This window comes from Saccostrea echinata, unplaced genomic scaffold (assembly GCF_033153115.1).
Source record: "Saccostrea echinata isolate AGI-Se365-2 ecotype Australia unplaced genomic scaffold, CSIRO_AGI_Sech_v1 ptg000054l, whole genome shotgun sequence".
NCBI classification, from domain to species: Eukaryota; Metazoa; Mollusca; class Bivalvia; order Ostreida; family Ostreidae; genus Saccostrea; species Saccostrea echinata.
This window is the reverse complement of record NW_026889803.1, coordinates 58,375,856-58,390,189: the sequence shown is the minus strand read 5'-3', so window position 1 is coordinate 58,390,189 and position 14,334 is coordinate 58,375,856. Positions and strand designations below refer to the sequence as shown.

Sequence of the window (14,334 nt, the reverse complement as noted above, 5' to 3'; positions counted from 1 at the left end):
ACTAATATTCGAACCCGATGCTTTAACACATAAATTCCACCTCTCTCGAGATGCAGAAGCAATAATTACTCACATTTGACTCATAGAATTTTTAAGATGTCTGTCAAATACACATATTAACTTTTTTTCAAAGCATTGGTCTGAATAATAATGTTGTAACATAAAAACTGAGAAATAAATCCCTGCTATGCTTCTGATAAAAACATTCTCAGAAAGGGTCCTCAAAACAATACGTTGGAGCATTCATTCATTTCTTGACTCAGCAATAACTCTATGGAACAGGAATTCCAGAATTTTGAAGAAAAGTTTCTTTATTATTACCTCAGGTTATGTCATTAACCTTTGTCACTGCATTATAGCTAATAATGATCAAAAGTTTAACAAGAAACTTTTGACTGGACAATGGGCAGACAGATATTACCATTCCAAAGTCTACAATTTACTTCAACATACATGTACTGCCTTATTTTTATTTATCTGGGAGAGATATATGCACTACCTGTACAAGAAAAAGATGCATCAATGTTGTATGTATTTATCTAGGAATAGATGTTCAACCAAACACAGTACATTACATTCACAAAGAATGTTTCCTTTTTAACATTTTGGGACAAACAGTATGGAAATCAAATAGCACACAACAGGTTGTAGAAAATGAAAACACTTTTGATTTATCCTTTTTTATTTATTTACCAGTATAAAAATAAAAATATCAAGAAATTACGTGCAGAGAAATTTATTCTTAAAAAAAAACATGAATCAATGAATTTTATGCAGAGAACAGCATTTTTCAAAATGTGCTGCAAGGCAGATAACTCTGTGTCTTGAAAAAAAATGTAAATCAAACATCAAATCACACAAGCTTAAGGTTCATCAACCCTCTGATATGAAAGATAATTCTCACTGGGAAAAACGACCATTATTCCTTTATAAAATTGTCAAGTTGAAAAGATATTTGTCAAATTTTGTAATCTGAAATTTTGTGCATTTTAATTCTAAATAAGATTTCTGTTGGAAAATCATAAGTAGTGATCAAGGAAATTTAAATAGGAGTGAAATAAGAGATGATGAACCTTATTAGGAATGTTTGTTAAAAAAATAATAAATATGAAGTAGATTTATCACATTTTCTCACAATCTTTTGTCATTTCCCATACAAATGACTTTAGCAGATCACATCGTTTGACAGGCATGCAATTTTCATTTCAATATTTGGACTACATATCTCATATTCTGAATGGTCCTGGTTTGTGTTTCCAAAGGCGAAAATCCATTCTAATATTCTTATTATTCAGTTAAAAACAGATATCTTCTATAATGTATAATATGAATGCATATGAATATATATGTTCTTTTAATGCTATATGCAAGTTGTTAAAAGAGCCATGGTCTATTCATCTGTAAAACAATACAGCTCCTCATAAACACAGTCCTTTAACTTTCATTTCATAAAACAGGACAGCCCCTTGAGGATCGTCTTCTGATGACCACCTCACAGTTGCTCTTAATATGGCACAGTGATTTATTCTATTTCATCAAGAATGGTATTGAAATAAAATTGGAAAAAATTCATAAACAGTTAAAAACAGACATCTTCCATAATGTATAATATGAATGCATAAATTTCATTTTCATGTGTAAATTAAAAAGAACAAGATTCTACATTAAAAAATTCTATTAAAAAAATATACAAAACATTCTAATGGATGGACAAATGTATATAGAAGAGTCTAAATTCTACACCATAAAAAATGAGTGTGAATTACGGAATTAAGTATGAGCATGTTTTTTTCGTTTTGGACCTGTATCCTCTACATATGGACTGGACTGTCGGGCTGTGTGATAAAGTCTTAATAGATCCATAGCCTCTGATGTTTGGCTACGTTCATCTAGATGGCGCTGGCAGGCTTCCTGGATGGATTTGGCAAAATTTTCTGTATCCTGTAGGAGGTGAGCCAATACTGAAATGTCCATATCCACAATGACCTGAAAATTCACAAAAACATTAAAGGGAATGCAAGGTCAAATATTTAAGTTATGTTTATAAAATCTCACATCTTATTATAAAGAGAAGCAACATCTTAGAATAGTGCACTGTAAAGTAAATATCATTTGCTAAACTGGAGCAGCATGGGAAAGAACTATGCACACTAACTCTCGATTCCTGGGGGGAAGATGTTTTAAAAATATGAGGAATATTGATTTCTATAGTGAAAAACACAAGTTTTACCAAAATTATAGAGTTATCTCTCTTTCTTTTTCCAAATAAGTAATATTTTATGAAAATTCAGATAAATATCTATAAGAATGTGAAAAATCATTCAAATATGTTAACTTTTGAAAATTGACTTGGAGGTAGGCGGGAGAACAATACTATCATTCGCAGTTCTTCCACATCAGGGCTGATGATGATGTGGTAAGGACAATTCAAATGCCATATGTATCCAGTCAATGAGTGTACAGTTGCAGAGAAATAAAATTCCTCACATCATTAGATGAGAGTTAAAAATATTTGACAGTCTAATGAGATTAAATGCAAATCATTATTTAGATATATTGCAATGACTTCAACTGACAATGATGTAAAGATTTCATGAACAATACCGTATTTGGCTGAATATAATACGCATTGGTGTAAAATATGCACCCCCCTTTTTTGGCTTGAAAATTTGGGAAAAAACGCAGTTCGGTTGTATTATACACTATTATACATATTATACCCTGTGAAAAAATTGACCAAGCAGTAATGTTGTCTTTTTTACATCGCGGTCATTTTAACTTAAAAACTTTGTGGAAATAATGTATTGAAAATTTAAGCACAGTAACTTTTCATACGCGGACTTTGTTTTTTGGGCTTACGGAACTCCCAATTTTAAGCATGGCAGTATCATTCATAGAAATAATTAAATTTTGCATTATAAATCATTTTTAAGCTAACGGCAATGTTGTCTTTAAAAATATTATTTTATTAATTTTAACAAAGCACAAAATGTCGTCCCATTATATTTATATCAGGCTAAATATATAAATCTTGTATCATCTTGACAATCTGATGATTTAACCTGTAAATTTGACAGATTATTTAACCTGTAGATTTCACAGTTTGGTAATTTTTACCTATATATCATAGTTTATCAATCTGCCAATTTTACCTGTAGATCATCATTTGATAGTGTAATGATTCTTGTGATGTTTTTATGAAGTCCTGCTATTAACTGCTTCATTCTCTCTGATAACTCAGTACTTCCATCTAGATTGTCAACCTCATCTTCTCCAAACTTATTATCTGTATAAAGAAAAAAATTATTATGATGTACTGCATAAACAATTTCTGCTCTATTAGATAAAGAACATGTCTATGTACCACAATGTTCATCTCAGTCACACTACTTAATTGACAGTTTGTAGATTTCTTAATCTTGAGACTTTTTTGCTAAAGATTTCTTTGAAAACTATTGAAGCCATTGTTGTAAAACATTGAATTTGTACTACATGCAGCTTCTTGCAAATCAATTTGATAATATGTATCCTTGATGTTCTTAAAATAAATTTTCAAAGCTGATTTTTCCTATATATTTCTTTCAAAAAAAAATTTAAAAACTACTTTAGCCTAGTCCTAAACTCATCAGCTATGATCTGAATAAACTGAATTTGCAGCTTTCACTTAAGATTTATTTTATCTTTCTGGTCCATAATTTCAATATACAAATATTTGAATTCTGTTTATTTCTGAGGATGGTTTTATGGACATTGTCCCATAGGTTCAGGAGTAAATTATAGGTGTACATCATGTGAAAGATGATGACAACATATAAGTGTACATAATGTGAAAGATGATGACAACATATAGGTGGATTCACAAATAGACAAACTTTGATTTCAAGTGCTTGATTACAAATGCCACATATCATTTATATATGAAAAAAAATACCTACCAAAACTGTGTTGAAATTTCCTGTTGAATTTATCATTTACAGAATGCTTTACTCACCAAAACATTTAGTGTAAACATACATCTTTATTATGAATGTGGTATTGAATTTATGGCAAAGTTTACGGATAAAATTATCAAACATAATCTTGATAATACACACATGTATGCATTGTGTTGTCTGAATGTTGGTAAAATAATACCTGCTCCAACTGGCTGCCACTTTTGACTATTTCTCAGTAACATAATGGTGGTGTTATGTCTGATGAAGGCAAAGTAATCTTCATCTGAAATCTCTGTACCATCCTCCTCTAACACTGCTGTAACTCGCTCAGGCTCGGGGATTCCTAGTAACAACTTCCCTACAAATGCCACATAATACTCAGAGACAATCTAACAATTATTTATGAATTAAAAAGATTTATTTCATGTGAAAGTAAAAAGGAATTGTACATAATCAGTCTATAAATTTTACAAGTAAATGTCCTTAGTTCAAAACTACTGCAACTGTAGTGCTGTCAGATCATTTATAGTAAAGTCAAACTTCACACCTGACTGCCATCAGTTTAAATGTATAATTTTCTTTTATTGTATTTGTTTACAGATACATTACCCTTTGAAAAGATAAGTTATCATATATGAAGTAGATTCTTATTTATTGTATACATAATCCATAAATCAGACATCAAAGAAGTTAACCTTTTCTAAGTAAATCCTCTAATGATGCCGCTACCGTTCCCTTTTTTACAGTTCGCTCACAATTCCAAACCTTAAAAGGACGAGCCTCTGACATGGCATATAATCAATTTTGAGATTTTCAACCTAGAAAAAAATATATACATCAATTTTGTACTGTCCAAGGATGCTCAAAATGAAGTAAGCACCTTGTGATTCAACCTGCCAGGGAAAACTGCTTGCCAGAGAAATTAATAAATAACATCTCCACTATTGCGTGATGTAAAGGGTTCTCAGACATATAGATCTATGATTTCAATGAAATGAGAAAATGTACCTCAAAACATTTAATCATACAAAAAGTAGTCTTCACTCTTTACCTAAACTCTAAGGCCAGTAAAATTAGATAAGGACCATTAACTTTGAATAATCAAGCAAGTTGGACAGGCCTATTGATTTTCTCTTCCCCCCCCCCCTTACCCACCCAAAAACAGCCCTCAGATTAATTAAACTTTTGACTGCATTATGTCAGTTAACTCACATGTAAACTTACACTCTAAATAAAAATGCCCTAAAAATTAAAGTAAACAACTTGCACCATTTAAAGTTTTTCTATAATGATAAATTAAATAAAAAACAACTTATAAATTACATGTAAATATGATGGCAGATTTATTCAGTGTTATGAAGTATAGGAATGGTGCTGTGTCTGGAAAAGTGTATACCTAACATGCTAAATGCAGTCAAATGGGTTAACTGAAGACATCGTCATCAGGATTATTGATTAAGAAACACTTTTCCCAATATTTTTAAATGTATAGAAAATGTGGGGGTCTCCTAGGCCATTTTTTTCCCTAGGGACCTGCAATTCTCATTGACTGGCTAGTCCTATCATGCCTATGAGTCAGTGAAATAATTGTGAAAGACTGTAATTTATTAATTTGTACTGCTTAGTTGTTTATTAAACCCTACAAATAATTTTATCTATGGCATCAATAAACAGGATTTTAAAGTAATGGGACTTCACTTTAAAAAGAATTTGGGGAGATGAAATACAGAATTAATACACTTTCCATGCTTTCTGGTATACTGAGTGTACCCTTTCGCAATTATTTTAAAATTTTAGTTTGGCTAGAGTTAACTGATTTAGACTGAACTTTTATTGTGATAAATGATAAGATATTTTGCCTTTTCCTTACTGTAACTTGTTCTTTTGATCAACTTTTGCTTTCAACTTCGCCGCTTTAGAATTCGGTTATCATCGGGAGCGATCTTTTGAACAAGATGTTCCGATATAATTAGCCAATCATGAATAGCAAAACAAGACTTGTTCGGCTGATGTGACAAGATGGCGGAAGAAGAAACAAAGGTAAAGTAACATGAAATAAAAATGTTAGTTTGCATTTTAAATGCATTATTCTTACATAAATATTCCTTGTTTTAGTAATAATTGGCTGTAATTTTCACATTGTTTTTCTTAAATTTGATGACAAATCCTTTTTATGTACATAACATCAATAATTTCATGATTAAATGAAGTGTCAGAAAGTAGCACGCAGTCAGTAAGATTAAATGGAAGTTAATTTACTTAGCAAACAGGGATTGCTTCCGCAACAAATCAACCTTCTCACCAAAGGTATAATGTATATCATTTCAGATATGAAATAAACATCGCAGCTTTTTTTTAAGTGTTAAATGATTGCACTATAAAGGATTGCACTCCTGACCTCCATATTTGCTTCTGTTTTAATCCGTTATTATTTTAATTAAAAAAGTACTGTGTGTCTACTTTTGAATCTAGTCAAAACTGGTATACTCTTTCAAGGCACTTTTGTCTAACTTAAGTTTTTTTCTTCCTTTTTTCTGTATCCAAATTCTAATTGTACATGAACAGACCAATGGAGCAAAAAATTCCTTTAATTGGATTGGATCTAATTTAAAACTGCCTCAGAACACACTCTTCCTCAATAATCCAAACCAACTAATATTTGTGACAACTTTCATTTCCAAATAGTCATTTTCAAAACCATCCATGACAAGTAATTTTCATGCTTGCAGAAAAATTCCTCATAAATGCTCAACAGAATGAATGATTCCAAATGATAAATGCTCATGGGTTGACCAAGGAGGGTTGCAAAACTCATGGATATTTCTCAAATGCAAATAAAAGTTGATTTATAGTATTTCATTAAAATACTGTAAACATTCTTTTTCCAGCAGGGTCATAATTCTGAAGAATCACAATTTCTGTTCAATCAGTGGGTAGAAAATTACACAGATTTCTTGAATCCCCATTATATATCTCAAATGCACTTTAAGTACGTTTTGACAAATTTCCAGGGAAAATTCTTACTGCGTACACAGTGTTAATTAATCCCACATGGAAAAAAGTGCAACTAAAGTACATCCATCACTTTTAGAGATTGCTTGATAATACTGTGAAATTATTAAAATTTGTGAGGGTCAATTTTTTGTGGATTGCTTAAATTCTACAGGTCACAGGGACATAATTTTGTGTATTCATCCATATTTACAAAATAAAAGATGACTATGCAACCCAATTTTTTTTTAATTCGTGGAGGATGTTAATTCATAGATGAGGGGCACCAACAAATTCCAGAAACATTGAGCCACCACAAAATCTAATGATTCCACAGTATTTGGCAGAGGGGAAAAAATAAGGTTGGGAAAGAAATCTTCTGTTTCTATCATTTTTACTTAAATCTGATTCCTTCTGTCGGGCCGTGTGACATTCAAGTTCCACTGTATTCACTGAAATTCATTCATAACATTTTGAGATATCCTGTAGAAAGGCAGATGAACAAATGAGGGTAAAAAATGAAACCTTCAGTATTTTGATGGAAATTGTAACAATTCCTGAAAATGATGTGAATAAGCATCAGAATTTGGTTAACTTTAGCTTCCACTTAAAAATGACCATAAACTAAACCAAATACCTGTCCTCTTAGGATGCCTTTTCTATAATTTTCCTCTGACTGAAAGAGCACATGAAACAATGTTATTCTCAGCTAACATAAAAGTTGTTTTTTTTTATTTGTCACTTCAGTCAGTTGATATACCAAAAGAGATACTGGCACCACCAGAGGGACCCAGGGAAGATATGGTATGTGAAAATTTTGCATCATTTGAAAAAAAAAATTGTCACTGTTGATCTGAACATATTGCTCAAATATTTTACTACATGATTTTTATGCCCCCCCCCCCTCCCTTCGAAGAAGGGAGGGCATATTGCTTTGCTGCTGTCGGTCGGTCGGTCTGTCTGTTGGTTGACGAACAGTTTCTGTTCATTTTCTTTGCAGAGGTTGCACATACTGAAATGAAATTTGGTATACAGATTTATCATAAGAATATCTAGGTAAAGTTATGTTTTGGGTACGATCAAGCAATTTTTGACAGAGTTATGCCCCTTGGACTTAGGAAAATTCGGATTATTTGCAGTTTCCGTTCATTTTCTTTGCTGAGGTTGCACATACTGAAATGAAATTTGGTATACAGATTTATCATAAGAATATCTAGGTGGAGTTTTGATTTGGGTAGGATCGAGCAATTTTTGACAGATTTATGCCCCTTGGACTAAGGAAAATTCCAACTAATTGCAGTTTCATTTTCTTCGCTGATGTTGCACATACTGGAATGAAATTTGGTTTACAGATTTATTATAAAAATTTCTAGGTCAAGTTGTGTTTTGGGTGTGATCAAGCAATTTTTGACAGAGTTATGCCCCTTGGACTTAGAAAAATTCCAATTATTGGGGGGGGGGGGGGGGAGCATAAGTGGTTTACAAACATCTCTTGTTAATTTTTGAAGTTGTGTAAATTGATATAGTCTTTGTTTTATAGATTTCAACAGCTGTTAAATTTCTGCAAAACCCTAAAGTCAGGAAAAGTCCTTTGCAGCAAAGAAAGGCATTTCTAGAGAGAAAAGGTATGCAACCAAAAGGTGCCCACCTTTACCAATTGTCTTCTTTTAATAAAAGCTGTCATTAACAAAAACATTTATTATCTGTACACATTTAATTTGGTTAAAACTTGGAAGGATTCACTCAGGAAAACCAGCTTCACACCTAAAATCACCTTGTCTGTTTTACTGTCCTTGAAGTAAAATTTTATGTACCAAACATGTTATTTAAATGTTCAAAGTTTTTCTTTTGAATTAAGGTCTTACAAAAGAAGAGATAGAAATGGCAGTCAAAAGGTCAGGGGTTACAGAGGAGGTCACTGTGGCTGACCACAACACACAGAATACAGTTGTGCCTTATGGCTCTCCAGTTACTGGACCTCAAGTCAATCAACAGAGTAAGTCTACTGTCGATCAATTGTTAAGTGATATTATAATCATCATTATAATGATGAACAGGAACAGAGATCAATTTTCTAAATGATTTACCTTTCACAGTGGCACCATACAGTGGGTGGAGCAGAGTACGTGAGATTCTGTCAGTCATTGCCTTGGTTGGAGGACTTTCTTATGCAGCATACAGGTTTTACAAGGTATGAATGACTGAGTGATGTTAGGTACAGTACCAACCAGACCCAACCTGACACAAAGCAGTCCCAGAGCAGTCCCGGGGACTGCTTTCTGGGACTGCTTTAGCAGTCCCACAGCAGTCCCAGAGCAGTCCCAGAGCGGTCCCAGAGCAGTCCCACAGCAGTCCCACAGCAGTCCCACAGCGGTCCCAGCAGTCCCAGCGGTCCCAGAGAGCAGTCCCAGCAGTCCCAGAAAGCAGTCCCAGCAGTCCCAGTGGGCGGGGTTAATTAATTTAATGGGCGGAGCTTACTCAGAATGAGATTACCAATAAACAATGCAACTATATAAAAGGCAGTTGAAATTGATGAGCAATTCTTTCTGAGTAGTATCAACAAATATTTACAATTCTTAGGCGACAGTCATTTCTGAACTGTTAAGAAAATCACAGTACGCGTATAGAAACAAATTATAATTATTGAATGAAGAAGACGTTCACACATATTAATAACATGAATATTTAAACACAATTATTTGATATATTAATTTTTAACCAAAGCGGTCCCAAAATAAACCAATTTCTTTTTTTTTTTTGTGATTGATATTGGTTTTCATATTTATTTTTTTATATAGAAAATTAAACTTGAATTGTTTATTTTATACCAGAATTAGCTGTAAATAGATAATAATAATTATAGAGCAAGGCCGATTCCCATACTATACTCTGAATGCATTTTTGTTAAGTATTGGAGCTTTTGAAAAATTCTTTGTTAAACATTGCCGAGTATTATATTTCAGTCATGATTATTTTCAATGACTTCTTAATTAAATTATCTTTAGATTCTCAGTTTCAAGTGTTTTATTATATAAATGTTCGAGTGTACATCTGTAAATCACGCAAATGGAACCCTTAGATTATGTTCAAAATTAATTAATCCCGAAATAAATTTATACACAATTATTGAAACTAAGATTTTTTGCAGGATATAGATTGAAATAAGGGTCAATGTTGACCAGCGTGTTCAATGATGTGTAACACTGATACCCAAATAACATGCATTGACTTTCTGCTAATTATGCCCAAAGGCGATTGAAAGCTCAGGTGTTGACACCATTTTATACAATCCAGCTGTATTAACCGGCCTGGTAAACACAAACAAAGAAATAAGAAACAAGTCACAATTCCCGATATTTTCAAATGTTTATTTTCTAAATAAATGTACTCTTTTAATAACTTGTTTATAAATTAAAAACTAATTCATAAATAAATCCCCGAATAATTGTTCACATTGTTTATGTGACAGATGAATGGTAGAATAATTTTATTTCATGGTCATTAAATAAATTATTAGGTTTGATTTGAGGATGGTAAAAAAAAATAGCATGGAGTGCTCTTTTTTAAGCATGGTATTAGCTTTTTCAATTAAGAAAAAAAATCCAGTACAGTACGTTCCTCTGAATACATGTATCTTACTGAAATGACAAGTTTGTTTGTTTTTAAATAGTGCTAATGCAAACTTTGAGTACATATGTAATTTGACAGCATTAATTTATTAAATAGGCCTAGATAATTTTTTTTTCAAACACCTGTATTGAAGTGTAATTTAAGGGATAAAAATCATCCCCTGACTTCCCTTTTTTAACTACTTTTATTTTCTTAAAATTAATTCTAGACTACAATTGTGTAAATTTACAGCCGTCTTAAGACATTTAGTAATTACATGTATAACTATCTCTATTTATTTAATTTTTGTAAGAAATTAATACTTGTTTTTTTATATTTGTTTCTATCTTAAACACCTCTCTGCAGAAAGTAAACAAAACAACAACAAGGAGCTGCAAATTCAGAATACACAAGGGGCGGAGCTATCATGTCACTCAGAACCTTTTTCACGCATGAGTGAACAAAGCAGTCCCAGAAAGCAGTCCCAAGGACTGCTGGGACTGCTGGGTCTGCTTTCTAGAGCAGTCCCACAGCAGTCCCAGAGCAGTCCCATAGCGGTCCCAGAGCAGTCCCACAGCAGTCCCAGAGCGGTCCCAAAGCAGTCCCGGGGACTGCTTTCTGGGACTGCTTTGGTGTCAGGTTGGGTCTGGTTGGTACTGTGGGAAGATTGATTCATAAATGTTCTATTAGGTTAGAAGCTGCTGTAAATGTTCTATGAGGTTAGAAGCTGCTGTAAATGTTCTATGAGGTTAGCAGCTGCTGTAAATGTTCTATGAGATGGCAAATGTTGAATGTAATCAAAATATTAGATAATTTTAAAAATTCATATATTTATATAGATTTTCTTTCAAAATGGGAGAGAAAGATTTTTTTCAGTTTAGACTGCATTTCTCTGTTAATTAGGAAGTGATAGGACCTTTATTATTTGGAAAATCAAAAGAGGAGGATAGACTGGAGAAAATGGAGAGAACCATTACTGAACTACAGCAGAGCATCGTTACAACCCTGGCTAAAGTACAGGAGTCTTTGACAGTGCTTCAAAGCATGGTATCTAAACAGGACGAGAAACTACAGTCGATCTCTCACGATGTATACAATAAACAGGTAATCACATTGTAAAACAGTTCATATCACAGACACTTCAATAAATATCTATAAGCATCATTTATGTCAATATTTTATTTTGTGAAATAAGATGGTGAATTTACATTTGCTGTTTAAAGGAAATGCATCTATACATGTATTTATTTATTTTCAAAAGAACTCTCTATTTTAATAAACACCATTGAATATTGAATGTCCAACTCAGTTTATGACAAATTCAGATACATGGATAAAAATTCAGGTAAGCACAATCTGACTGGTCATAGTCTGATGCATTCTTCCCTGAAACAGCATATATACAGTACATGTAAGTAATTTTTATTCTTGTAGTCCTCAGAGACACTTGCCAGAGTGCAGGAGTCGCAGTTCTCAACAGAAATCAAATCAGAACTGACATCTATAAAGGGATTGTTACTAAACAGGTAGGTACATGTATTTCAATTCCTTGTTATTTCTAAGCAAGCAAATATTATATAATGTCAAATCTAGAAAGAGCATATTGATCTAAATAAAATAACATACCAGTATCAAAATTTAACACAATCATCCTCTTTGTCTGGGCAATCATAAAATTTTGTACTCAAGTTATAAAAATGACATGTATTGCTTCAACATTTTAGTGTTGCTTGAATTTTCAGACAAGAAACAAGATGAAAGGCCCTAAAATATGATGAGTGGTATAATAAGAATGTGTACGGTTACTATATATTTGTTCTGAGACTAAATTTCCAATAAAAGCTGATTTTTCAAAACAAGCAAAAAAATTAGATAAATAAAAGTAATAAATTATAGATAAGAGGCTCAATTAATCAGAGCACACATTTGATAATTAGTATCTATCCTGTATACTGTCAATGGATAGCTAATCATAAATAAATTATTGATGAAAAAAACAATATACATTTATTGACTGGGTTCGAGGGCAACATGCATTTTGTCAGACCCAAGAACCAAACTGTTTGCCTGAGGCTGTTAGGCCAAAGGCAAACAGTTTGGTTTGAGGGGTCGAAAAAACACATTTTGTCCAAGAACAAAGTCAATAAATGTTTTGTTATACCTTTTATGTACTTTTTTTTTTACATACAAGTATTTTGTGCTGGCTTTCATGATGTAAATTTCCTTTATCTGCACTGCAGTAAAATTCGGTCAATTCTATCACTGTGGAACACCAAAGATTGCAAATAAGATTTAGTTGATCTCACCCACAGTGTGATGTAAGCGGTCCAATATCTCACTCTGCTGTCAAACATCAATTATTTTTTTTTGACAGCTCAGTAAAACATTGGAAATGTTACAGGGCTGACAAATAGATTTTTTAGACACTTGTCCAAGGGCAAGTGCATGGTCAAAATTCACTTGCCCTACCTGAATATTTGCTTGCCCCACAATAAACTATTATCAAATTTTATATATTCAAAAAAAAAGAAGAAGAAGAAGAAGACAAATACCGAGTTGATCATGCAAACCCCTGTGCCAAGCTCTAAATCTATGACTTATATATCGATTTTATTTTTTTTTCAAGTCACTTGCTCGCTGGAAGTGGTTGATAAAATTTCACTTGCCCACCCTTAAAATTCACTAGCCCCTGGTGTCGGGCAATGGGATTTGTCAGCCCCTGATGTTAGGCTTATTTTTAGTATAGAATTATATAGGAACCAATTTTTAAAGGTATAACAGTTTTGTTTATTATATATCTTTCATCAAAAGGCATATTGTAAATTTATGTTTTGCACATTTTAGACGACAGTTTCCACCTACCCCAGTGTCAACACCTGTGTTACCTGCCTGGCAGCTTGCCAGTAGTTCACCTGGTACAGCTACACCAACAAAGACACTAGTGACACCTGGTGGAGACAGGGAGGTGTCAGAAGATGCACTTCTAAATAGCAATGAGAAAGACAAGTCAGAGGAGGATCAGAAGGTGATACTGCACTGACTAATCATCAAAGTTACTGGGTAGGGTAAAGGTTATTTGTGAAGTATTATGGGAAAAATATTTCTGTTTACAGCCAGTGGAAGTACAGTACAGCTCCACCAGTATGGCTGACTCCACCTCCCCGAGGAAGGATTCGCTGAACCGTGACATGAACTCAGCAGAAGACAGTCCTGTTATTCAGCAGGATGATGAGGAAGTGGATTAAAGCGTAGACAATCAATCTGTGATATGTTAGGACTCCGTGATTATACAAGGACCCAGTCAGTGTTTTAATTCTTATGAGATGTTAAAATGAATGCAGTGTTTGTTTTAAAACATGAATAATGAATTGTAATTGCCCATATGTAATTGTTCATTAACATACAATTTTTATAAAATCTTTATGTTTTGACTCTTTCTTTTCAAGCCTTTAAAGGTTTCGGATCTACTTTTGTTTCCGCAATATGATTTACAGCTGATATAAAACTGTTGCTAAACAGTGGACAAAATTGTGCTGAATAACAAGATATTGCTCTGTTGCTCTATTGCCCTTGTGTATTTGTCTGGATTAACATTTGGGTCATTTACCTAATGAAATGAACATTTATTTAGAAACAAGAAAGCAATATTCGTTGCAATGTTTTATGACAACCCACTCACCTGAGCACTTTGGTTAGAGAAAAGCAGAAATCAGTTCAGTACTGAAAAGTTTAAATATATAAGTGGTCCCACTCTACCCCCTCCAGGGTTGATGATTTGAACAAACTTGCTTCCATATGA

General features: G+C 33.0%; 2 protein-coding genes across 2 annotated transcripts; one reads left to right on the top strand and one right to left on the bottom strand.

Moving 5' to 3' along the window:
- Positions 1-720: 720 nt before the first annotated feature.
- Positions 721-5,862, bottom strand: LOC133205956 (DNA fragmentation factor subunit alpha-like). Its single transcript, XM_061341854.1, has 5 exons — positions 5,806-5,862; positions 4,631-4,753; positions 4,135-4,293; positions 3,153-3,286; positions 721-1,986 (listed from the first exon to the last, which is right to left on the bottom strand). The coding sequence occupies exons 2-5, from the start codon at positions 4,722-4,724 to the stop codon at positions 1,771-1,773; spliced, it is 603 nt and encodes a 200-aa protein (XP_061197838.1). The 5' UTR covers positions 4,725-4,753; positions 5,806-5,862; the 3' UTR covers positions 721-1,770.
- A 15-nt stretch (positions 5,863-5,877) lies between these two features.
- LOC133205954 (peroxisomal membrane protein PEX14-like) lies at positions 5,878-13,954 on the top strand. Its single transcript, XM_061341853.1, has 9 exons — positions 5,878-5,975; positions 7,674-7,730; positions 8,467-8,551; positions 8,785-8,922; positions 9,023-9,117; positions 11,439-11,639; positions 11,970-12,061; positions 13,380-13,560; positions 13,649-13,954. The coding sequence occupies exons 1-9, from the start codon at positions 5,955-5,957 to the stop codon at positions 13,778-13,780; spliced, it is 1,002 nt and encodes a 333-aa protein (XP_061197837.1). The 5' UTR covers positions 5,878-5,954; the 3' UTR covers positions 13,781-13,954.
- The last annotated feature ends 380 nt before the right edge of the window (positions 13,955-14,334 follow it).

What these genes read in the sequence shown, in the direction of transcription:
- LOC133205956 (XM_061341854.1), bottom strand. Translation starts at nt 4,724, where the DNA reads ATGTCAGAGGCTCGTCCTTTTAAGGTTTGGAATTGTGAGCGAACTGTA. An exon ending in AGAGGATTTACTTAGAAAAG is followed by an intron (nt 4,294 to 4,630) that starts GTTAACTTCTTT and finishes TGGCATTTGTAG; the next exon opens with GGAAGTTGTTACTAGGAATC. An exon ending in GTGGCAGCCAGTTGGAGCAG is followed by an intron (nt 3,287 to 4,134) that starts GTATTATTTTAC and finishes TTCTTTATACAG; the next exon opens with ATAATAAGTTTGGAGAAGAT.
- LOC133205954 (XM_061341853.1), top strand. Translation starts at nt 5,955, where the DNA reads ATGGCGGAAGAAGAAACAAAG. An exon ending in ACCTCAAGTCAATCAACAGA is followed by an intron (nt 8,923 to 9,022) that starts GTAAGTCTACTG and finishes TACCTTTCACAG; the next exon opens with TGGCACCATACAGTGGGTGG. An exon ending in AAGGGATTGTTACTAAACAG is followed by an intron (nt 12,062 to 13,379) that starts GTAGGTACATGT and finishes TGCACATTTTAG; the next exon opens with ACGACAGTTTCCACCTACCC.